Source organism: Eleutherodactylus coqui, chromosome 2 (genome assembly GCF_035609145.1).
Source record: "Eleutherodactylus coqui strain aEleCoq1 chromosome 2, aEleCoq1.hap1, whole genome shotgun sequence".
NCBI classification, from domain to species: domain Eukaryota; kingdom Metazoa; phylum Chordata; class Amphibia; order Anura; family Eleutherodactylidae; genus Eleutherodactylus; species Eleutherodactylus coqui.
Genome location: NC_089838.1, coordinates 158611856 through 158637228, shown reverse-complemented (window position 1 = coordinate 158637228; position 25373 = coordinate 158611856). Strand labels below are relative to the sequence as shown.

General features: G+C 44.1%; 1 protein-coding gene across 2 annotated transcripts in view; it reads right to left on the bottom strand.

Moving 5' to 3' along the window:
• CPED1 (cadherin like and PC-esterase domain containing 1) overlaps positions 1–25373 on the bottom strand; it is a 247813-nt gene that overhangs the window by 122972 nt on the left and 99468 nt on the right. For both annotated transcript variants that reach the window (XM_066591833.1, XM_066591834.1), the window contains exons 11-14: positions 17657–17817; positions 13827–13894; positions 3859–3888; positions 1428–1614 (exon numbers count right to left, since the gene is read on the bottom strand). In XM_066591833.1, coding sequence (XP_066447930.1) covers positions 1428–1614; positions 3859–3888; positions 13827–13894; positions 17657–17817 — 446 coding nt within the window. The remainder of the gene's footprint in view (positions 1–1427; positions 1615–3858; positions 3889–13826; positions 13895–17656; positions 17818–25373) is intronic.

The following is a 25373-nucleotide window of genomic DNA, read 5'->3' as shown; positions in this document are numbered from 1 at the left end:
CCTTGTCAAGCCCATATTTGGTCATTTTTTCAATAAGCATGGTATGAGATACTTCATCAAATGCTTTACTAAAGTCAAGATATATTATATCTACCACATTTTCCTGATCAATTAGATTTATCTGGCATGACTTGTTTGTTACAAACCCATGCTGTCTCTGATTAATTACTCCATTCTCATCTAAGTACTTGCATACATGTTGTTTAATAATTTGTTCAAAGTTCTTTCCCCATATAGAAGTCAGGCTCACAGGCCTGTTGTTTCCTGGGTCCACCATCTTCCCTTTTTTGAAGATAGGGACCACATTTGTCTTTTTTCAATCTTCTGGGACTTCTCCTGTTCTCCAGGAATTTTCAAAGAATATGGTGAGTGGTTCAGTAATTACCTCTGCTGCTTCCTTCAGTATCCTAGGATGTAATTCATCTGGAACTTGAGAGTTGAATTCATTTAAGTTAGCTAAGTGTTCCCTCACCAACTCTCTGTTAATAGATACCCTACATTCTTTTACTCCCCCAATATCACAGGGAAGAACAGTTAATGTTACATCTACTTCCTGAGAGAAAACACATACAAAATTGTGTTTTCTTAATCTCCTCTATAGATTTTGCCATCACCATGTCCTCAGGCAGACAGTTTCATAGTCTCACTGCTCTTACGGTAAAGAACCCTTGTATTTACTTTAGCTGTTCCATCTGCTTATGCGTGTTGGTATCGTGCAGCAATACGATCCATTTTTTCGCAAAATGCATTGCAATCACATACAAAAAAATTGCGGGTTTACAAGTGCAATATCGGTCTGAGTGTCTGATATCGCATCGCCAATGCGTTTTACCCAGCAGTTTTTGATGCATTTTTTAGTGATCAATGGGAATTTATGAACTGCACTACAGACATTGTTTTTCGGCTTTTTTGCCTTCCCTTTGGGTGTTTTTTGGGGTCTACTGCATTTTTCTTCAAAAAACTGCATACTCTAGGATTGCTGTTTCTTTATAGACGGCTCTATATGAGAGAAAAAATACCCTAAAAAACTAGTTTATGTATAAAATAAAATGCAGCCCAAAAAGACAATAGTAAATACTGCATGGAATTCATGGCAAGCTAGATAAAACACTGTGAAGGCAGTCTTATTGCACACAAAGGCTGTCTGTTCAGTTGCAAACATATTGCTTGTGCTTTGGCAGGTAGGCTCACCTTTGAACTTGTAAATTAGTAAATTGTATTCACATCTTAAGCTACACTTAGGAGTAGATATCAAATAGTAAAGCATGGAAGCCCCCATGAATCGGCTGACTAATTCACAAGATGTTGCCTGGGATGGACGTTGCTCTGTAACCTGATGGATCATACTTATAACAAAAAAATAACTCCCAATGCTTATATATTGTTTTCACTTCAGTTGATCTCTATAAAGACCCGTCATTGCTTACCGTGGTCCATTCTTGTCATCCAGGTGCACTTGGCTTTTGCAGTTTGCAGGCTCTGCTCCAATTTCCACTGTCACTACATCAAATGGCAGCTCTGCATAGTAATCTTTGATCTTTGGGTCAAATTCAGGAGTCAAGGCCAGAGGAGGATTGCTGAAGATACGACTGATGTAAGATAGAGTATCATTATCTGTTCCAAGACACAAAGGAGCGATGAGTTGGTATTATTGGAACCATAACTTGGCTTCCTTGAATAAAGCAATTAACCAGGTAAATGGAAGTGAGCTACTTTGGAAATGTAACAATATTTACACATAAATGTGCCAACAAGTATGTTACAGTACAAGAAATAAAAGCTAATCAGCAAATGTGACAGCCTTTGTCTATGTTATTATAATTGATCAGATGGATATAAAAGTAGAATGCGAAAAAGTAACACTACAGGCAAAAGCAATTTAATACTGTGTCTCCCTACAATAACGTCCACAGCTAGTAGTTCCTTACATACTGGATGATGCTTGATAAGTGTTGCGTATACACAAAATTCTACTACCCAATCTAAATGTTTCACCGATATACAATGAGTAGAATGTGGATTGAATGTTACAGCACCTCCTCAGTGATGGGTCTTTGATCTCAGGGCTGGCAGTGGTTGGCATTGGAGATGAATAACCTATGGCATTTGGGAAGGGGTTAAAGAAGAGGTGGCATCTTTTGGAGACGCACTAGCATTTGACTACATTCTTTCTCTGTCTCTCTACTCTCTAGTTTTGTCTTAGTAAGGTTCTTGGTTAAAATATAAATTTATTTCAGATTACATCACATAAAGGGCTGTCTACAAATATCTGAAGGGCTGTCCCGGTGCAAAGGGATCAGCCCTATTCTCATTTGTACAAGGAAAGACTAGAAGCAATGGGATGAAACTAAAACATTAGACATTAGAAAAAACCTGCACACGGCTGGATTTGCATTGTGGAATCCAGAGCGGGCGTCCGCTTCTGGATTCCGCAGCAAATACCGCCCATAGCATGCAATGGAATAACACTTTTTCCTCTACACAAGCAGAAATTAATTGAGATTTTACTCTTGCGGAGGAAAAATCGCAACATGCTCTATTTTTAAGCGGATTCTGCACGGCCGGCTTCCAGTGTACTCAATGGAAGCCATTCTGCCCGCAGCCCTTCTGCAATGACATTGTGGAAAAATCGCGGGTATCCGCGTCATTGCCTAGCAACAGCGCGGAAAAAGCAGAAATTAAGAAAAAAAAAACTGAACTGCGCATGTCCGACGGCTCGCTGTGCAGACCATCCGCAGTACAGAAAAGAAGAAGAAAAGACAGATATGTGTGGATGCCGGCTAGGCACATGGTCGGATTCAGCTGCAGGCTTCCACATGCAGAATACGACCTGGTCGTGTTCAGCTGACTTGAGGGTGGTGAATGAACGGAACAGGTTACCACGGGAGGTGGTGAGTTCTTCTACAATGGAAGTGTTCAAACAAAGGCTGGACAGACATCTGTCTGGGATGATTTAGTGAATCCTGCACTGAGCAGGCGGTTGGACCAGATGACCCAGGAGGTCCCTTCCAACTGTGCCAGTCTATTATTTACATAATGGGTGTGAGTTTGGTTCCTGATTGTTGCAAAAACACTATAGTAATTCACTTTTAAGTTTTTTATGGTTAGTTATGCACCTTTAACCAACATTATTTCTTGGGCTCATGTACTTAGCAGAGCCCTCTACACAGAGTATATCCAGAAGTGCACAGATCCTCTATAGTGGATCCATATGTATGCCTCCCAACTATCAGAAGTCTGGGATTTTACGTCTGCTCCTGCCATCCCGTTCTAGATATCCTGTTGCCTTCCCTTCAACACCAGGCCCCCACTACAGTCCATCCAGCACTATCAGTAATAAATCCATATGCCTCAGTCATAGGATGGCCGCACAGAGCACTGTGTAATCTAAATCCTCCCCTCCACCTCTGGACACACTGTGCTGAGAGGCGCAGTGTCACAACCTGTGACATGGCACAACGTAGTACATGGTCTGTTGGACTCTATGTGTACAGATATATGTTCTCCTAATTAAATACATACAAAGGACCAGTTCAGGGCTTTTGCACTTATATGACAATTCCTAATAAAACTGAGAATAATATGACTGCGTGCAAAAAACCCTTAAAAAAATCACATTTAAAATATTTAATCTTTGTAATATTTGCATTGCTTTTTTTGTCGTTGGTGAGGGTAGCCAGAATTCAGCTCTCATTTTCTATACTGTACTGGAAGGATTAAAGAGGCTGTATAAGATTAGAAACAGCACCACTCATGTCCACAGGCCATGTTTGGTACTGCAGATCAGTCTTATGTGCTTAAGCTGCAATATCAGACATAGCCCATGGACAACGAGTGGGAATATCACAATACACTTACCATCACTGCAGTTCATCCACTTCTTTGTCACTGCAAAAGTAAAAAGGATACAAACATGTTTGTAGAATAATCTTTCAAAGGTTATTTATATATAATATCTGCAAACATAATAAGTGTGTTGTGTTTTTATTAGTGTAAGGCCCAATGCACACAGGCGTATTTGGATTGGGGAATCTGCAGCGAGCGCCCACCTCCGGATTTCGCAGCAAATATTGCCCGTAGACATGCTATGGAAAATTGCTTTTCCATGTCCACGAGAGGAAATCAATGGTGATTTCCTTCTGCGAGTGGAAGGGAAATCGCAGAGTGGCCTATTCCAGTGCGGATTCCGAGCGGACGGTTTCCATTGAAGTCAATGGAAGCTGTCAGATTCACAACCCTTCCGCAATGACATTTACCAAAGGATCTTTACAAAATTTTGGAAACTCTTTACATAATATTTAGAGATGAGCGAACGTACTCGTCCGAGCTTGATATTCGTGCGAATATTAGGGTGTTCGGGATGCTCGTTACTCGTAACGAGTACCACGCGGTGTTCCGGTTACTTTCAGTTTCCTCTCTGAGACGTTAGCGCGCTTTTCTGGCCAATTGAAAGACAGGGAAGGCATTACAACTTCCCCCTGTGACGTTCAAGCCCTATACCACCCCCCTGCTGTGAGTGGCTGGGGCGATCAGATGTCACCCGAGTATAAAAATCGGCCCCTCCCGCGGCTCGCCTCAGATGTCTTGTGAGTTAGCTGAGGGACAGTGGTATCGTGCTGGAGCTGCTGTAGGGAGAGCGTTAGGAGTGAGTGTAGGCTTCAAGAACCCCAACGGTCCTTCTCAGGGCCACATCTTAAAGTGTGCAGTACTGTGTTAGCACTGTATATATTTTTTTTTTTCAAAATTGGATCTTTTTTTTTCAAAATTGCGCCCTGCAATAGGGACAGAAGTGGTGGTTAGGCAGGGAGAGTGTTAGCAGTGAGTGTAGGCTTCAAGAACCCCAACGGTCCTTTCTAGGGCCACATCTATCCGTGTGCAGTACTGTCCAGGCTGCTGTTAGCAGTGTTGCATTTTTTTTTTTTTTCTCAAAACCGGCAGTGCAGACCATTGCACCCGGCATTAATACTACAGGGATAGAATTGTGTAGGCAGGGCCAGAAGACATACTTTATTCATTGAATAGACGCAGTGTGGCTTTTCCTTTGAAAAACAAGGGAAAAAATTCTATTTCGCCTGCCTCTGACAGTCCTCAGGGCTCTGGGTACGTGTGTGCTGCGTGCAGAACGTAAAAAAAAATCAGACGCAGCCAGCTACGTTTTACTGCCGGCTTGCGCCAATTTTTTCCTGCATGGGAAATCCCTGATCTGCTGGAGCCAATAACTTTGCATCACTGCAGTTCTGTGACACATTTGCAGGGCCACAACACAGTTATTAAACTTAGTAGTATTCATTGAATACACGCAGTGTGGCTTGTCCTTTGAAAAACAAGGGAAAAAATTCTATTTCGCCTGCCTCTGACAGTCCTCAGGGCTCTGGGTACGTGTGTGCTGCGTGCAGAACGTAAAAAAAAATCAGACGCAGCCAGCTACGTTTTACTGCCGGCTTGCGCCAATTTTTTCCTGCATGGGAAATCCCTGATCTGCTGGAGCCAATAACTTTGCATCACTGCAGTTCTGTGACACATTTGCAGGGCCACAACACAGTTATTAAACTTAGTAGTATTCATTGAATACACGCAGTGTGGCTTGTCCTTTGAAAAACAAGGGAAAAAATTCTATTTCGCCTGCCTCTGACAGTCCTCAGGGCTCTGGGTACGTGTGTGCTGCGTGCAGAACGTAAAAAAAAATCAGACGCAGCCAGCTACGTTTTACTGCAGGCTTGCGCCAATTTTTTCCTGCATGGGAAATCCCTGATCTGCTGGAGCCAATAACTTTGCATCACTGCAGTTCTGTGACACATTTGCAGGGCCACAACACAGTTATTAAACTTAGTAGTATTCATTGAATACACGCAGTGTGGCTTGTCCTTTGAAAAACTAGGGAAAAAATTCTATTTTGGCTGCAGGCTTGCGCCAATTTCTTTCCTGCATGGGAAATCCCTGATCTGCTGGAGCCAATAACTTTGCATCACTGCAGTTCTGTGACACATTTGCAGGGCCACAACACAGTTATTAAACTTAGTAGTATTCATTGAATACACGCAGTGTGGCTTGTCCTTTGAAAAACTAGGGAAAAAATTCTATTTTGGCTGCAGGCTTGCGCCAATTTCTTTCCTGCATGGGAAATCCCTGATCTGCTTGAGCCAATAACTTTGCATCACTGCAGTTCTGTGACACATTTGCAGGGCCACAACACAGTTATTAAACTTAGTAGTATTCATTGAATACACGCAGTGTGGCTTGTCCTTTGAAAAACTAGGGAAAAAATTCTATTTTGGCTGCAGGCTTGCGCCAATTTCTTTCCTGGCTTGGAAATCACTGGTAATACAGCATGCTGAGGGGTAGGGGTAGGCCGAGAGGACGTGGACGCGGCCGAGGACGCGTAGGCCCAAGTGAGGGTGTGGGCACAGGCCGAGCTCCTGATCCAGGTGTGTCGCAGCCGACTGCTGCGCGATTAGGAGAGAGGCACGTTTCTGGCATCCCCACATTCATCGCCCAATTAATGGGTCCACGCGGGAGACCTTTATTAGAAAATGAGCAGTGTGAGCAGGTCCTGTCGTGGATGGCAGAAAGTGCTTCGAGCAAGCTATCATCCACCCAGAGTTCTGCGCCATCCAGTGCTGCAAATCCGAATCCTCTGTCTGCTGCTCCTCCTTCCTCCCAGCCTCCTCACTCCACTACAATGACACATGCTCAGGAGCGGGAACACTCCCAGGAACTGTTCTCGGGCCCCTGCTCAGATTGGGCAGCAGTGGTTCCTCTCCCACCAGAGGAGTTTATCGTCACTGATGCCCAACCATTGGAAAGTTCCCGGGGTCCGGGGGATGAGGCTGGGGACTTCCGCCAACTGTCTCAAGACCTTTCAGTGGGTGAGGAGGACGATGACGATGAGACACAGTTGTCTTGCAGTGAGGTAGTAGTAAGGGCAGTAAGTCCGAGGGAGGAGCGCACAGAGGATTCGGAGGAAGAGTAGCAGGACGATGAGGTGACTGACCCCACCTGGTGTGCAACGCCTACACAGGACAGGTTTTCAGAGGGGGAGGCACGGGCAGCAGCAGGGCAGGTTGCAAGAGGCAGTGCGGTGTCCAGGGGTAGAGGCAGGGCCAGACCAAATAATCCACCAACTGTTTCCCAAAGCACACCCTCGCGCCATGCCACCCTGCAGAGGCCGAGGTGCTCTAAGGTCTGGCAGTTTTTCACCGAGACGCCTGACGACCGACGAACAGTGGTGTGCAACCTTTGTCGCGCCAAGATCAGCCGGGGAGCCACCACCAACAGCCTCACCACCACCAGCATGCGCAGACATATGATGGCCAAGCACCCCACAAGGTGGGACGAAGGCCGTTCACCGCCTCCGGTTTGCACCGCTGCCTCTCCCCCTGTGCCCCAACCTGCCACTGAGATCCAACCCCCCTCTCAGGACACAGGCACTACCGTCTAATGGCCTGCACCCACACCCTCACCTCCGCTGTCCTCGGCCCCATCCACCAATGTCTCGCACCGCACAGTCCAGCCGTCGCTAGCGCAAGTGTTGGAGCGCAAGCGCAAGTATGCTGCCACGCACCCACACGCTCAATCGTTAACCGTCCACATAGCCAAATTTATCAGCCTTGAGATGCTTGCGTATAGGGTTGTGGAAACGGAGGCTTTCAAAGCTATGATGGCGGTGGCGGCCCCGCGCTACTCAGTTCCCAGTCGCCACTACTTTTCCCGATGTGCCGTCCCAGCCCTGCACGACCACGTCTCCCGCAACATTGTACGCGCCCTCACCAATGCGGTTAGTGGCAAGGTCCACTTAACTACGGACACGTGGACAAGCACAGGCGGGCAGGGCCACTACATCTCCCTGACGGCACATTGGGTGAATTTAGTGGAGGCTGGGACAGAGTCAGAGCCTGGGACCGCTCACGTCCTACCCACCCCCAGAATTGCGGGCCCCAGCTCGGTGGTGGTATGTTCGGCGGTGTATGCTTCTTCCACTAAAGCACCCTCCTCCTCTTCAACCTCTGTCTCGCAATCTAGATGAGTCAGCAGCAGCAGGACGTCGCCAGCAGTCGGTGTCGCGCGGCGTGGCAGCACAGCGGTGGGCAAGCGTCAGCAGGCCGTGCTGAAACTACTCAGCTTAGGAGATAGGAGGCACACGGCCCACGAACTGCTGCAGGGTCTGACAGAGCAGACCAACCGTTGGCTTGCGCCGCTGAGCCTCCAACCGGGCATGGTCGTGTGTGGCAACGGCCGTAACCTGGTGGCGGCTCTGCAGCTCGGCAGCCTCACGCACGTGTCATGCCTGGCCCACGTCTTTAATTTGGTGGTTCAGCGCTTTCTGAAAAGCTACCCACGCTTGTCAGACCTGCTCGTAAAGGTGCGCCGGCTCTGCGCACATTTCCGCAAGTCCCACACGGACGCTGCCACCCTGCGCACCCTGCAACATCGGTTTAATCTGCCAGTGCACCGACTGCTGTGCGACGTGCCCACACGGTGGAACTCTACGCTCCACATGTTGGCTAGGCTCTATGAGCAGCGTAGAGCTATAGTGGAATACCAACTCCAACATGGGTGGCGCAGTGGGAGTCAGCCTCCTCAATTCTTTTCAGAAGAGTGGGCCTGGTTGGCAGACATCTGCCAGGTCCTTCGAAACTTTGAGCAGTCTACCCAGGTGGTGAGTGGCGATGCTGCAATCATTAGCGTCACCATTCCTCTGCTATGCATCTTGAGAAGTTCCCTGCAAACCATAAAGGCAGCCGCTTTGCGCTCGGAAACAGAGCCGGGGGAAGACAGTATGTCGCTGGATAGTCAGAGCACCCTTCTGTCTATATCTCAGCACGTTCAGGAGGAGGAGGAGGAGCATGAGGAGGATGAGGAGGAGGGGGAAGAGACAGCTTGGCCCACTGCCGACGGTACCCATGCTGCTTGCCTGTCATCATTTCAGCGTGTATGGCCTGAGGAGGAGGAGGAGGAGGAGGAGGAGGAGGAGGAGGATCCTGAAAGTGATCTTCCTAGTGCGGACAGCCATGTCTTGCGTACAGGTACCCTGGCACACATGGCTGACTTCATGTTAGGATGCCTTTCTCGTGACCCTCGCGTTACACGCATTCTGGCCACTACGGATTACTGGGTGTACACACTGCTCGACCCACGCTATAAGGAGAACCTTCCCACTCTCATTCCCGAAGAGGAAAGGGGTTCGAGAGTGTTGCTATACCACAGGACCCTGGCGGACAAGCTGATGGTAAAATTCCCATCCGACAGCGCTAGTGGCAGAAGGCGCAGTTCCGAGGGCCAGGTAGCAGGGGAGGTGCGTAGATCGAGCAGCATGTACAGCCCAGGCAGTGCAACAGTCTTTAAGGGCCTGGACAGCTTTATGGCTCCCCAGCAAGACTGTGTCACCGCTCCCCAGTCAAGGCTGAGTCGGCGGGAGCACTGTAAAAGGATGGTGAGGGAGTACGTAGCCGATCGCACGACCGTCCTCCGTGACGCCTCTGCCACCTACAACTACTGGGTGTCGAAGCTGGACACGTGGCCTGAACTAGCGCTGTATGCCCTGGAGGTGCTTGCTTGTCCTGCGGCTAGCGTCTTGTCGGAAAGGGTGTTTAGTGCGGCTGGGGGAATCATCACAGATAAGCGTACCCGCCTGTCAACCGACAGTGCCGACAGGCTAACACTCATCAAGATGAACAAAGCCTGGATTTCCCCAGACTTCTCTTCTCCACCAGCGGACAGCAGCGATACGTAAGCAATACGTAGGCTGCACCCGCGGATGGAAGCTACGTTCTCTCTCACCATCCAAAACGGGGACATTTCTGCTTCATCAATCTGTGTCTAATATTCCTCCTCCTGCTCCTCCTCCTGAAACCTCACGTAATCACGCGGAACGGGCAATTTTTCTTAGGGCCACAAGGCTCACTCATATAATTTTTCTAAAAAATTTTTATACGTTTCAATGCTCTTAAAAGTGTTGGAACTTTAACTTGAACCAATTTTTCGTTAAACTGGGCTGCCTCCAGGCCTAGTTACCACTTAAGCCACATTAACCAAAGCGATTAATGGGTTTCACCTGCCATCTTGGTTGGGCATGGCCAATTTTTACTGAGGTACATTAGTACTGTTGGTACACCAATGTTTTGGGGCCCTCACCTACAGTGTAATCATAGCAATTTGTATGTTCTTCGCCTGCACTCATGGTACAGAAGTGTGTGTGGGGTTGGCCTACACTTTAGCTACATAAATGTAACTTGGGCCTTTGCTATACTGCAGCTACTGAAATGGAACTAAGACTGCGCTCCCACTATACTGCTGCTTCGGAATTGTTCCTGGGGCCTGTGTAGGCTGCTACTATTACTGAAATGGAACTAAGACTGTGCTCCCCCTATAATGCTGCTAGTGATATGTTAGTGTGGCCTGTCGCTAATGCTACGGCTGAAATGTTACTAATTCTGGGCTCTGCCTATACCGCTGCTAATGGTATGTCTCTGGGGTGTGGAAACAGAGGCTTCCCAAAGACATGATGGCGGCGAGGCCATTTCCCACCAACGCTGTTACTGTTAAGGTGCATATAACCACGGACACGTGGAGAGGACACGTAGTGCCTCCAAAACATCCCCCGCCACGGCCCACTTAATCCTGGCCACATTCCGAAAACCAACAAAATAAAACCGCGCTACTAGGTCCGCAGTCACCACCACATTACCACCAACGCGGTTACTGTTAAGGTACATATTACCAGTCAGACTGGGGCATGCAGTGTGGGCCGAAGCCCACCTGCATTAAGCACGACATTACTACCTCAGCTGTGTTGGGCAATGCAATGGGATATTTTTGTGTATCGCCGGTGGGTTCCAGGGAGCCACCCATGCTATAGGTGCACACGGAGTTTAACCTACATGTGTCCACTTGTAAAGAACCCCAGTCTGACTGGGGCATGCAGTGTGGGCCGAAGCCCACCTGCATTAAGCACGACATTACTACCTCAGCTGTGTTGGGCAATGCAATGGGATATTTCTATGTACTGCCGGTGGCTTCCTGGCACCCACCCATGCTGTGGGTCCACAGGGAATTATAAATGCATCTGTTTCCACTTGTAAAGAACCCCAGTCAGACTGGGGCATGCAGTGTGGGCCGAAGCCCACCTGCATTAAGCACGACATTACTACCTCAGCTGTGTTGGGCAATGCAATGGGATATTATTGTGTATCGCCGGTGGGTTCCAGGGAGCCACCCATGCTGTCGGTCGACAGGGACTTCACAATAGGGAGTTGTACCTGCCTGTGTCTATGAATTAAAAAGCCCGGTCTAACTGGGGCATGCAGACACCTTGACAGAATGAATAGTGTGTGGCACATAGGTTCCCCATTGCTATGCCCACGTGTGCAGCTCCTGATGGCGGTGGCACAGGATTCTATTTCTCATTGCTTCTGTACAGCCTTGTGGGCTATCGCCCCGCCCCTTTTAAAGAGGGTCGCTGCCTAGCCGTACCAACCCTCTGCAGTGTGTTCCTGCGGTTCCTCCTCATGGCAGACGCACTTCTAAATAGACATGAGGGTGGTGTGGCATGAGGGCAGCTGAAGGCTGCGCAGGGACACTTTGGTGTGCGCTGTGGGGGGGAGGGGGGGGCGGTTGGGCAGCATGTAACCCAGGAGAAGTGGCAGCGGAGTGTCATGCAGGCAGTGATTGTGCTTTGTTGGAGGTAGTGTGGTGCTTAGCAAAGGTATGCCATGCTAATGAGGGCTTTTCAGAAGTAAAAGTTGTTGGGAGGGGGGGGCCCACTCTTGCCGCTATTGTGGCTTAATAGTGGGACCTGTGAACTTGAGATGCAGCCCAACATGTAGCCCCTCGCCTGCCCTATCCGTTGCTGTGTCGTTCCCATCACTTTCTTGAATTGCCCAGATTTTCACACAAGGAAACCTTAGCGAGCATCGGCGAAATACAAAAATGCTCGGGTCGCCCATTGACTTCAATGGGGTTCGTTACTCGAAACGAACCCTCGAGCATCGCGAAAAGTTCATCTCGAGTAACGAGCACCCGAGCATTTTGGTGCTCGCTGATCTCTAATAATAATATTAAAACTGAAGTATAGGTGTACATGCAAATAAAAATATAGGCAAAGCAGACCTGCATTCAAATGGAATGTGAGAAACAAACCCCTTGAGGAACATTTCTGACTCCCAAAAAACAAGCACTGATGGACTCATCAAGCATTTACTGATCAATTGGAATAGTTCATCTTGAAATGTATAGATTTTGATAATGCCATACACGTGCTAAAGCAGTCTAGCAAACATCTGTCAGCCCATAATGATGATCTTACTAGAGTTCTCACACTCGAACAGTCACGTCAATTTAGAGATCGTACTAGAAAATAAAATTGAAGCTCTCCAACATTTTATCAGTAGATGTGTCTGAGCACAAAGTTCACACCAGTTCACTTAGAGTACAGCTCTGGAAATCATTAGTGAGTGATACCCAAGATCTACTTTCTCCGACACCGGTTGGATTTTTAGCTGTGTTTAAAGCAAACACTTATCTTAAACTGGAGGAATGGCACTTAGATGAGGGAAATATGCATGCATTTACACGGCTGGATATAGAAAACTTGTGAACATGTCATCCGTAATGTGAAAAAGGCTTGCTGCAAAATCTAATATCTATTTTCACTGATGCACGCACACAGAGACTCAGTGTCAAGACTTACAAAATGTAGAGGTAGGGAGGGGTAAAGAGCAATTTAGGCAGAGATTTCACAGAAAGCCGTACCTTTACTGCATGCAAGAAACATGTTAAAAACAAATGTGTATTTCCAAATGGTGTTACAGTACTGGTGGGTCATGGCCGGAATCTAACTGCCTGGAGAAGGTAAAGGCTCTTTTACACACAACGATTATCATTCAAAATTCGCTTAAAAGCCATCTTTTTAGCGATAATCGTTGCATGTAAATGTGCCCATCTTTCACTTTTCTGCCGAACAATGATTGTATGTTCGGCATAAAATCCATCCTTCGGCAGAAGAGCTAATAGCAGGGACTTCAGGCTGTGTTCTCCACAGGGAGCGCTGATAGCATTGTCTCAGCTGTTAGCCCCAGGGCAGAACAAAGGGAATGTATTCAGAGAACAGACCACCTGCTGTTCTCTGAGTATAGCTCCCTGTGGCTCACAGGCATTATTAAGCTACTAATTGGCATTAGTACCAATTAGAAGTTTATGCAAAATGATCACTCAAAAACTATCTTTGAGCGATCAACTTTTTGTGTAAATGGGCTCTTAGCTGAACACAGTTTAGAATGTAGATGAGGAACACAATGTGCTAGGTAATACACAAAGGTAAGACAACTGTTAGGTAATGATGAACGTTCCCCGGGGCACAAGAAAGAATCTAACAGTACTGCTTAAACTCACAATACTCAAGCAAGGTTTAGGTCTACTGTAAAAACTTAAAGGGGTTTTCTAGGCAGCGCCAGCTGTCAGTGCCAGGCTACACCAGGGTGGGAGTGAAAGCTGCTGCTCAGGCCCTTGTGTAACCGAAACTGTTAGATGCAGGCGCAGCACTGATTGAAATCAATGGGAGCTGCGCTTGTAATGACAGGTGCAGCTCCCAATGTGAAACAGCGGCTACTCATGGTTAATGCCTGGAAAGACAACAGAATCCCAACATGGTTTTTGTTGTGATTTGGCCATAAATCCATCTTTAAGTAGCAACATTTCACATTCACAACCATGACAACCGTGGCAACACAAACCATCTTTGGCATATTTCTATGCAGGACAGTACTGATTTGGCTTTCTGCTTATCTACATACACTTTGTGAAACACATGCAGAAGGGGAGTGCATACCAACCTGATGCCCTTTCAGTTTGTCTTGAAACACCAGAAAATTCATTTTGTTCTTTGTCTTGAAATTTTTGCCTGTAAATAAAGTTTCATAGTTATGAAACACAACAGCAGTGGCTTTCAACTATTGAAGCAATGACAATACTCCAGGTGTGGGGTTGAAGGGGGAGAAGTATTAGCCCAATTTTTGATACGGTTTAATTCATTTTATGCTAAAGACCTTGAGGACGCAGGAACATACTGTATAGGGTCTTGATGGCCATTTTTTAGGTTTGAATAACTGACCATCGTACTGGTCAGGGCATGTGAGTTTGTCAGACAAATGGTAAGGCACATCTTGTAATATAGGGAAGTGTACATAGGTATTAACTGTGGCATGCAAGCATGGTTGTTGTTGCTATTGTGGTTAAGGGTGTATTAGCTAGTATCAGAGATCAATGAGAGAAGTTGGGCGTGCTGTGGAAAGCTCTACAGCCTTCTGTGAGGGTGGGTACAGCCAGAAGCTGTGAGCCATGAGAAAGCCTTGGAGCATCCTGGCCATGGAAGCAGAGTGAGCTGCTGTTTTGCTGAGAGGTTGGAAGCTTCTTGACCATAGAGACTAGGAGTGCAAATCTCCATGTATTGATAATTGTGATCCTGGTGGAGCTACACCAGGCCTGCTGTGTCCCTAAGGCTGGGTTCACATGGGACGGATTTACCGCAGGATTAGCCAGCCATGTTGATGAGATTTCGCAAAAATCTCATCCACGCGGGGCAGGCAAGCCGGGAGTAACCAGCGATGCAGCGGGGAATTGACAGCCGCAGCATGTCAATTCTTTTTTTTTTTCTCGCTGCGGCCTAACTTCTCTCTATGGGGAGAGAAAGTCACAATGAAATGCCAGCGGCCGAATCGCTCCATAACCCAGGCAAAACGCAGCGGGTTTTGAAGCTGCGTCTTTCCCGCAGAAATCTCGCGGCTTTTTGGTGCGGCCAAGCTGCGGGCTTTCCGTCTTGTGGGAACCCAGCCTAAAAGGACCATAGCTTGATCCCAAAAGGGCTGTGAAGCTGTGACTCTGTTGCGAAGTTCTAAAGATTGTGTTGTCAGTTTTGGTGCCAAGTATAGATTGTTACTGTTTACCACAACACATGTTCGATCACTTAGCATACCTGCCCAAGGGGTCCCACATGCATATATAGATCATAAACGAGGTGTCTGAACAATAGCATAAGGGTCCAATATGTAACACAACAATCTCAGGGGATCTATGGGTATACTCACATATGACAGATTTGTTGCAGACATTAATATGACTGACCCATTCATATGATTGGTGTTTGCAGAATTCCATGCCCCTGCTGCAGCAGCAACCCCATTCCAATGTATGATACAGATTTTGTAGTCGCAGAAATTTTTGCAACAAATCTGTCGTATGTGAATATACTCTGAAAGTTTAGGAGTTCTTGTAGGATAACAGAAAATGCCACAGCATTAGGGCTCCTACCCACTAGTGTTTTTTTAACGCTACGATATCGACGCCTTTTTTTAATGCAAATGTCAGTGGAACTTTCTAATGTTAAAATTGCATCACACAAAAATCGCAAAGCACAAACTTGCGATTTTAGTACGACGCGATTTTAACATTAGAAAGTCCCATTGATATTTGCATTAAAAAAAAGCAGCGATATCGCAGCAATAAAAAAAATGCTAGTGGGTAGGAGCCCTTAATGTAACAAATTAAATATATAAAATAACTAGAAAGTCTGAGCAGTTTTATGTGATGATATTAAAACCAGTCAAGCTACAGCACACGGCACAGAAAAAAGTTCAGAACATGAAACAATCAGTTTATACCAAATACAGTATCCAATTTTTAAGAACCCTTAAATAGTCATTAACTTTTTGACAAACTTGCGTTTATGTGTTAGCCAATGTGATAACTAGCAAAAAAAAAAAAGTAAATCACTTTATTTACTTAAAGTACTGCTTCTGTGCTGAAAAATCACTCTAAAGTGCTAAGCACTAGTGGTCTCACTTAATTCTAATTTGTTGTCCACTGCCTGTTGTCAGGGGAAGTCCATCTCTGGTAACAAAAACACCAAAAGAGATTACAGGAAATGAAGTAGTGTGATGTTTTATGCTGCTTGTACAATTCTATGTAAAGAAAAGAGGGATGGAGGAAACTGCTACAGAGTAAAAGAGAAGCAGAGAGGCCCATACATATGCTGCTTTTTAAGAGTAAGTTTTTACTGTCTCACAGCTATTTAAATCACATCTACACTGTTCAGTAGTGCTGTACACTGTTCTCCATGATGTTGTTACTTATGAGAATTTGCTATAGATAAATACAGAGGAAGATATTCTGATCTCCTATGTGCACAGTGTATATAAGAGACATTATAGCAGCTATTCTCCACTCACCAAGTCAGCGGGAAACTGAGGGTTAGAGATGCAGCCTGCAGAGGGAAACTGGTAAAAAGAGCAGGATACAAGTCACATGTTTACCACAAATAGTGCTATTCCTCAAACACATGACAGCTTATTCTGAAAAGTCACCTAAAAATGGTAGGAACACTTTAAATTCTTACCAATATGGGATTTTAATAAATTCCCATTCCCATTTGATTATTAAATTTGGAAAAGTAGACAGGAGTATATTATATCAAATCTGCCATCAACTGAATGATTACACAGATTTGAACAATACTCTAACCAAAGATGTTAAGGTGCATGGTGAATCCAGATGCGAAAAATATTTCTAAAATACATGGTAAGGCCAATTGCAGACAAGCGTATTACAGGTTCATTTATGTCCTGTCCATTATATTTTTTGCTCCTCTCTTCCTAGCAGTTTTTTGTGGATTTTTTTCCCAGCAAAATCATAGTGGCCAGATATTTGCTGTAGGACAATAGAGAGTTAGGAAACTTTTTGTGGCATTTTTTAAATAATTTTTGGCGTGTTCTTCTGATCATGTCATTTTTTTTTTCAGAACGCAGCATGCTCTAGGTGTTGTGTTTCTTTCATGCGTTTTATCATAGACTTCTCTGTAGGACTGGAAAATGTGAAAAGAGCGTATTTAAAAAATATCATGGTGTTTCATAAAGTCAAAAAAAATGCTATAAAAAACTGTGCATGAAGAAAGCCTACTGGAAGTCATTTATAAATAAATGACCTGGAAAGAACGTTTAGACACTGCCTGCAATCTAAAGGTAAGTCACTGCATTTTAGCTACTGAAAAACGTTTGTTGCCATGTTAGCTAGTAGAACAAAATTTTACTGCTCTCATGTATTTTTGTTAACCATTCTAAAGGTATCATATCTACAAAATTATTTTGCTTCTCTTACTTTTCTAAGCTACTGAAATCTCATTACTGCTCACTTTTGCTGTAGAACATACTAGGGTAGCATGATTGCTCAGTGATTAGCACTGCTGCCTTACTGTGCTGGGGTCTGGGTTCAAATCCACCAAGGACAACATTTTCATGGAGTTTGTATGTTCTCCATAGGTTTCCTTTGGGTACTCTCCTACACTCCAAAAAGCATACAGATAGGTGAACACAGATTGTGAGCCCCAATGGGAACAGAACTCAATATAAAGGGATGTAAAGTGTTACTACATAATCATTGTGTATGTGTGTTATGGACATTTAGAGTACAGGATATACAGTTCTCTGTGTTAAGTCTACAGAACAAAGCACAGCAGCCAAGCTCCCCCCACTAGTACTCAGAGGGTTGAGAATCAGATGCATGCCCAGCAAAGGAAAAATACAGGGTAAAAGCACTTTTTTGATCTGTTATGCTTGGAAATAACAGGCATAGCATCCTTTGTTGTACAAAAAAGCAACATGAACCAACTTACCTGTTTGTCATACTGATTTCTTGTATGGACTGTAAACATTCACAGATGTCAGAGAGAAGATCATGTACTGCCATGACTGAGCCAAGATTTTCCATATGGTCAGCTCTGTGGTAAAGTTCATGTCTTAATGCCTTCAGTAGAAGGGAATTGGAAGGATAAATCTGTAAAGTATAGAGTATAGCAATACGTATTCAATATTCATTTACTACCACTTATTTATACAATGCTGACATCTTACATCAGGTGCACCACAACCTTAGATTCTCAATCTGGCTTTGAATAGAGCACCTCTGAGTCATATCTGACATTTTGGTTACTAGGGATACACAGTGTTTTCAACTGGGTTGCCCGACAGCAGATCCCTAGCAAATAGTACTGCATCTCACAGACTACTCTGCCGGATCAGGCAGAACTGTCTTACTGTAGCACCGCGGTGATGATGCCACTTATTACAGCAAGTGAGCACTGAGGCCTTTATTGGCTGCATCAATCATGTGTCAGTAGGTCAGTTCATCAGTATTGGAAAGTAAACCAAGATTGGTGTTGGATCGTGGAGGGGGTTTAACTCCTAAGTAATAGATTTTTTTTTAAATTTCATCTTGTGACTTTTTCTGCCACCATTTTTTGTTGCCCCAAGACTTTTAAAGCTGAATGGACTGCAGATACCACTTCTCAGCTATTAAAGCTGCAAGCAATAGCAAGGTTTTTGAAAGGATTTTGGTAAATTAATGGTACATTTTCATAGCTACATGCAAAGTTTCCGCTAACATTTTTTTAGAGGTTCAGTATTTATTTTATTCCCAAATATATTTCAGAGCCCTCTTTCTAAGTTGTTAAAGTGTATCTCTGAGTCTAAGCAACTTTTCATAAATCAATGGTACAAGTGCAGATATGAAACACTGTAATATATCTGATTACAGAAAAAAACACCTCTTTCTCCACTTTTAAGGTGTCTTTACATTTCCTCTTGCCCCCCAGCTCCATAACTCGTCACTTACTCAGAATTCACTGATAAAATATGTACTTCAGAGAGGAGATGGATTTTCAGCTTCACTTAGAGAACAAGTTACAGCTGCACATAGAAATCTACGGAATGGGAAAGAGGGAAGCAGAAGTAAAAGACCATCTGCTATTATGTCTCCCATGCACAGCATACACAGAAAAAAAGAGATCCTGCTCCCTTATAGCTCTCACATATAGAAGCCCCAGTTATAGAGACAGTAAAACACTTACTAGAAACAGCAACATCTGTGTATCTGCTTCTGTCTCACTGTGCTGCTGTTTCTATGTGTGAAATATGTTTTAAAAGAATGGGTCTGTCATCGCGGCTTGGAATTCAGTAATTGTTTTAGAATAGGTAAGTAATCTGTGATTTCTTAAAAAAATAAATTAAAAATTGCTAGCTAAAATCTGTGTGTTTTGTGCCATAACCCAGCACTTCATCAGGCTGTATGTATGTTAAGGGGAACATGATCTCCTCTGTATATTGTATATGTGAGACATCTCAGCAGCTAGTTTTCTGCTTCTTCCTCCTCCTCGTCTCTTCATAGGCTTCTATGGGGATCTGCAACCTGATCCCTCAGTGTAGCAGAAAATCTGTCTCCTCTCTGTTGTACAAAATTTATGAGTGACTTAAAGAGACTCTGCTATGTATTTTTAGCCCTATAAGCTAATTTTGTGAGCTGAAAGTAGACTCTATGGGTCACCATGGAGTCCAGGGATATAAGTGTTATACTTCCCTTTCCGGTCGTTCCACCAATATGAACAGTGAAAGACGCTGCTGAATACATTAAGTGGCGCTGCTAAGTTGTCCACCCATTATTAAATTACTTGCATTAAGCAGCAGCTTTCAGCACTAATACTGGGAAAAGACAACGGAGATAAGTATAATACATGGCTGGACTCAGCATGTCATCTGCTTTCAGTCCATAAGCTTAGCTTAAAAGGCTAAAAGTAGGTGACAGATTCAGCTTAAGAGTGGATGATCAGCACAGGAGACTGGGAGGAGGTGAAAAGGAGTCTCCAAAGTGAAAAAAGGCCTTTTTGTTTAATAAAATATATTATAAAGTTTCTTGTCTTCACTAGTACTATGGAAAGTTATTTATATTGGAGGTATACTTTCACAGAAGCAGGGGTGGATTGGGAACTTAAAGTGGTCCTGAAAGAAAATTCAAGAGTGGCCCCATTTGGGACTTGGTAAAATATTAGGTTGGGCACTGAGTAGATGCTAAATCAGCGCATTTCCACAAGGAAATATTGGGAGAATGTGTCCATAATGCATTGGTTTTCATTGGGGAAAAGGACAATGCAACAGAATCAAGCCTACTAAATAGATACAATTCCAGAACCTAGCATACTACGTAGATGCTACAGTGAAATAAGAACAGACTATAAACTTACTATGTAGGTATGGTACCAAATCTAAGCTTGCTACATAAATACAGAACTAAACTTACATAGCATACATTTGCCAGTGTCAAAAAAATATATCCACCATCATTGTAAAAGAAAAAAAAAATGGATCCATCAAAAACAGCAAATATTTGACATACAGTTACAACGCCTTTTTATAATGTTCATGGACATATTTGAAAATATGATGTGAATCTCGCTTAAGTTAGACCAGTTTCACAGACTGCCTACTAGTTGTGGAATTTGGTTGAAAGGTTTTGCAAATAAGCAGAGTATAGTGTTAATAGATGGGGTTTTAAAAAGTTCCATCCACTAACAGCGGAAATAATCTGCTGTTGTTTGCAAATTTTCTAATCCGCAACATGCTCTATTTGTTGCAGATATTTCACTGCAAATTTCATTCTTTTCAATGTAATCAATGACATCTGAAATACAATCATGTTGCAGATTTATAAAATATGTCCCAAATATCTGAATGTATTCACACAAAACAATATTCTTTTACATACACATATAGGTGCACAATCAGAAGCGTAACCTGAAGCTTCTGGGCCCCAATGCAAAACCTGTAACAGGGCCACCAACAATAATGCTTTATTCATAGTACTGGGCTCCCTATATGGAGAAGAGGGGCCTTATGGCCCCCCCCTAAGGCTCCTGGGCCCGAGTGCAACTGTATCCTCTGCATCCTCTATAGTTACGCCCCTGCCGGCATCACATAACATCTTACAAACGCAAAGACACGCTTTTAGAGTTGCTGTGTATTTTCTGTTGCGTGTGCAAAATTTGTAGCATATTACATAGTCAGCAGTGTGCATAAGATGTTGAGATCTTCATCTATCTGCTACAAAAAATTCAGCAGAGTAAACTGACCTGCGGTACGTATTTTAATTCCACAGTATGTCAATTTATTTGGTGGTTTTTCACTGCGGATTGCAGCTCTTCCAATGAGCGGGTGCAATTCCCAATGAATCCGTGATAAGATATGCGACAAATCGCATGCAGTACCTGTGAATTTTGTTGCTGATTCTTTGCTGTGAAATCAAAGTAAACTGTACAGTGGATATGAGAGAACTAATATGACTCGTATGGACATACACTTAGGGAGCGTTCCTTCAGTGCTTTTCACTACGCTATGGTCATTCCATCTGGGGATTCTGTTACAGGTTCCAAAAACAGCATCATGACGGAGCCCCGAACGGACCCATTCATTGTCATTATATATGGAGCATACTGGGGGAGGCAATGGCAACCTACCCCGCAAAAACAGTCTGCCAAGAAAATGTTATGATGTGACGTCACCCTAGGAGTCGGTCATGACTCGGTGCTTTACCTTACCATGAAGCATAGAATAATGTAATTAACTATGCTATTCTATTTTTGAAATATAATGGAAAAAACTGAAGAATTGTAAAAAGGACACCAAAATGCCCTCCGGCAGTGGTGTACAGCAGTAGCAACATATGCTGGATGGCTGGGTCACTGCAGTTCATTACACACAGAGTCGGCCATTTCTAGTTACTGGTCAATGACAGCGGCTGGCTCTGTGTATAGTGAACCTCAGTGGTTGACCCAGAGTGTATTCAGGGGTGGCCAGCCCACCGGGAAGTTTTCCGGTAGTATACATGGCCAATCCGCCCCTGAAAGGAGCCTTGTTTATACTCATTTAATCTGGGTTTAGTTTAAGGTGATTCACAGCAGTTGTGTATTGTGACTGGCTTGGCCTTGTGTTCATTAATTACATAATTAGTTCTATTCTTCTGTCTTGTGTTCATCATTTAGCTGAAAGATATGTTGGATATCATCATAAAATTAATGGCGCTGTTGTCGGAGCTCTCTGTTTTTAATCACTGCCATCATCAGTCAAGTATTTGTTAATAATGTACTGATGATTGTGTCTTCGAGTCGGTGAAGAGTTCAACATCACTCCACAAGTGTCCTGTTAATAGGACTATTATAAATGTGCGATACAAAAATGAAATGGAGGACTTGGAACAGATATATATGTAAAGACCATATTGCTTTGTTCTCTTTTGAGATTTATTTGTAAATCAGTACATAGGCGATGTACGTAGCTCAATTTATACTAAATCACTTTTTATTATATGAAGTATTAATGAAGCCCACATGGTTGTTGATTTGGAGCTTCACCATCAGCGTCCTTTCAGAAAACTAATAGGAACTCAACACACTTTTTGATTTATATGATAAGTAAAAGCATATGTTGATATTACCAGTTTCAGTAGGTTCAACCCACAAAGCTGATCTGTTGCTGATCTGAGATATGAGGCTGAGTTTTAATCTGCATTGGAGGTTGCAGTCAGATATTTTGTCATTCTTACAAGAAAAAATAGCACATGATGGAAACCCAATACACCCATTTATACGCAACTAGGTCTATTGGCGCAATTGGTATACATCATGTGACATGCAGGGATGTCTGTCATTTTCACTTTTCTTTTCCTATGACAAAACAGATAACTGGAAATGTTTAGTGGAGTTGTGAACCTTGTCTAAGTTGATTGAACAGACATAGAATTTTATTTAGAATCATAAAGGGTTGTCATATGTAGAAAACTGAACTGCCATACCCTTTTATGAAAATTAAGTTAACCCCAATTTCAAAAAAGTTGGTCTGAGTGTAAAATGTAAAAACATGTAAAGAAAAATAAAATGCAATGTTTCATATAACCATATTTTATTCATAACAGAACAGTAGAACACATATCAGAAGTTGAAAGTTAGACAATTTTCCATTTCACTCAAAATACTTAACTCATTTAGAAATTGATGGCAGCAACATATCTCAAAAGAGTTGAGACAGGATTAACAAAAGGCTGGAAAAGTAAAGGCCCATTTAGACACAACGATAATCGCTCAAAAGATGTCGCTCAAGCGACTTTTGAGCGACAATCGTTGTGTCATTTACAGTGCAAGATGATCGCTCAAGATGAGCGATAACCTTGCACTGTCAGCGGAGGATGCAGAAGACAAGCGGGGTGTCTTCTGCATCCAGATGTTTTCTGCACGGAGTGCCCGGCTGTTATATAGCCGAGAGCTTCATGCCGGGTATGGAGAAGAGCTGGGCCACTCTGTTCTTCATACTCAGCCTGTGATCAGGCAGTGGGATACAGCTGAAACAATAGTATCAGCTGTATCCCGCTGTAAACCCCTGATAAGGCTCATCGCCATCTTTCAGCATGCTGAAAGACGACGATGAGTGACGGGGTAACGAAAACTGCATGATGTCAGTGCAGTTACACACAACGATGATCACTCAAAAGACGGCTTTTGAGCAAATTTTGAGCGATGATCGTTGTGCCTAAATGGGCCTTAAAGGGGTTGTCCCGCGCCGAAACGGTTTTTTTTTTTTTCAACCCCCCCCCCCGTTCGGCGCGAGACAACCCCGATGCAGGGAAGTAAAGAAAGTTTACCGGAGCGCTTACCTTAATCCCCGCGCTCCGGTGACTTCAATACTTACCGCTGAAGATGGCCGCCGGGATCCTCTGTCTCCGTGGACCGCAGCTCTTCTGTGCGGTCCATTGCCGATTCCAGCCTCCTGATTGGCTGGAATCGGCACGTGACGGGGCGGAGCTACACGGAGCCGCTCTCTGGCACGAGCGGCTCCATAGAAGACTGCAGAAGACCCGGACTGCGCAAGCGCGGCTAATTTGGCCATCGGAGGCCAAAAATTAGTCGGCACCATGGAGACGAGGACGCTAGCAATGGAGCAGGTAAGTAAAAAACTTTTTATAACTTCTGTATGGCTCATAATTAATGCACAATGTATATTACAAAGTGCATTATTATGGCCATACAGAAGTGTATAGACCCACTTGCTGCCGCGGGACAACCCCTTTAAGTTGTACTAATGAAAAGCAGCTGGAGGGTTAATTTTTTACTAAATTACATGACTGTGCATAAAAAGCACATGTTAGAGAGGCAGATTCTCTCAGAAGCAAAAATGGTCAGAGATTCACCAATCTGTGAAAATCTGCATCTACAGATTATGGAACAATTTCAGAAAAATGTTCCTCAATGTAAAATTACAGAGACTTTGAATATCCCATCATCTACAGCATATATCATCATCATAAGATTCAGAGAATCTGGAGAAATTCATGTGCACAAGGGACAAGGCCAACGGTTGATATTGAATGCTCTGGCCTCACTGCATTAAAAACAGCCATGATTCTGTAATGCAGATCACTGCATGGGTTCAGTAATACTTCCAGCAATCATTGTCTGTAAACACAGTCCGCTGTGCAATCTACAAATGCAAGTTAAAGCTGTATCATGCACGGAAGAAGCCAAATATCAACACAATCCCAAAACACCAACATGTTTTCTGGCCCAAAGCTCATTTAAAATTGATTGAAGCAAAATGGAAGACTGTTCTGTGGTCAGATGAATCAAAACTTTAAATTCTTTTTGGAAACTACAGAGGTCATGTCCTGCAGACTCAGGAGGAGAGGGACCATCCAGCTTGTTATCAGCGCATAGTTCAAAAGCCTGCATCTCTGATGGGGTTGCATTAGTGTCTATGGCATGGGCAGCTTACACATCTTCAAAGGCACTATCAATGCTGAGCATTTTATATAGAGGTTGTAGAATACCACATGCTCCCATCCAATGTCTCTTCCAGGAAAGTCCTTACATATTTCAGCAAGACAATGCTAAACCACAGACTGCATCCATCACAACAGCATGGCTTTACAGAAGAAGAGTTCGGGTGCTGAACATTCCTGCTTGCAGTCCAGACCTTTCATCAATATAAAACATTTCGTGCATTATGAAACGAAATATCAAGCAAAGACGATCCAGGACTGTGCAGCAGCTAGAAGCCTACATCAGACAAGAATGGGACAACGTTCCTCTCCCAAACTTCCCAGATGTTTACAGACTGTTGTAAAAAGAAGAGAGGATGCTACGCAATGGTAGATATGGTAGATATGGTGCTGGTCCAACAAGAATGGGACAACGTTCCTCTCCCAAACTTCCCAGATGTTTACAGACTGCTGTAAAAAGAAGAGAGGATGCTACGCAATGGTAGATATGGTGCTGGTCCAACTTTTTTGAGATGTGTTGTTGCCATCAATTTCTAAATTAGTTTTTTTTGTTGTTAAATGAAAAAATGTCTCACTTTTACCTTCTGGTCTTATTTAGACAGGCGTATATCGATCGGGTTTTCACGCCCGGACGATATACACTGCCCCTCTCGGCAAGGGGAGGAGGTGGGACGGAACAGGAGGTAGTGCACTGAGCTCCCGCCCCTCTCCGCCCCTTGCCACTGTTTGCATAGGGA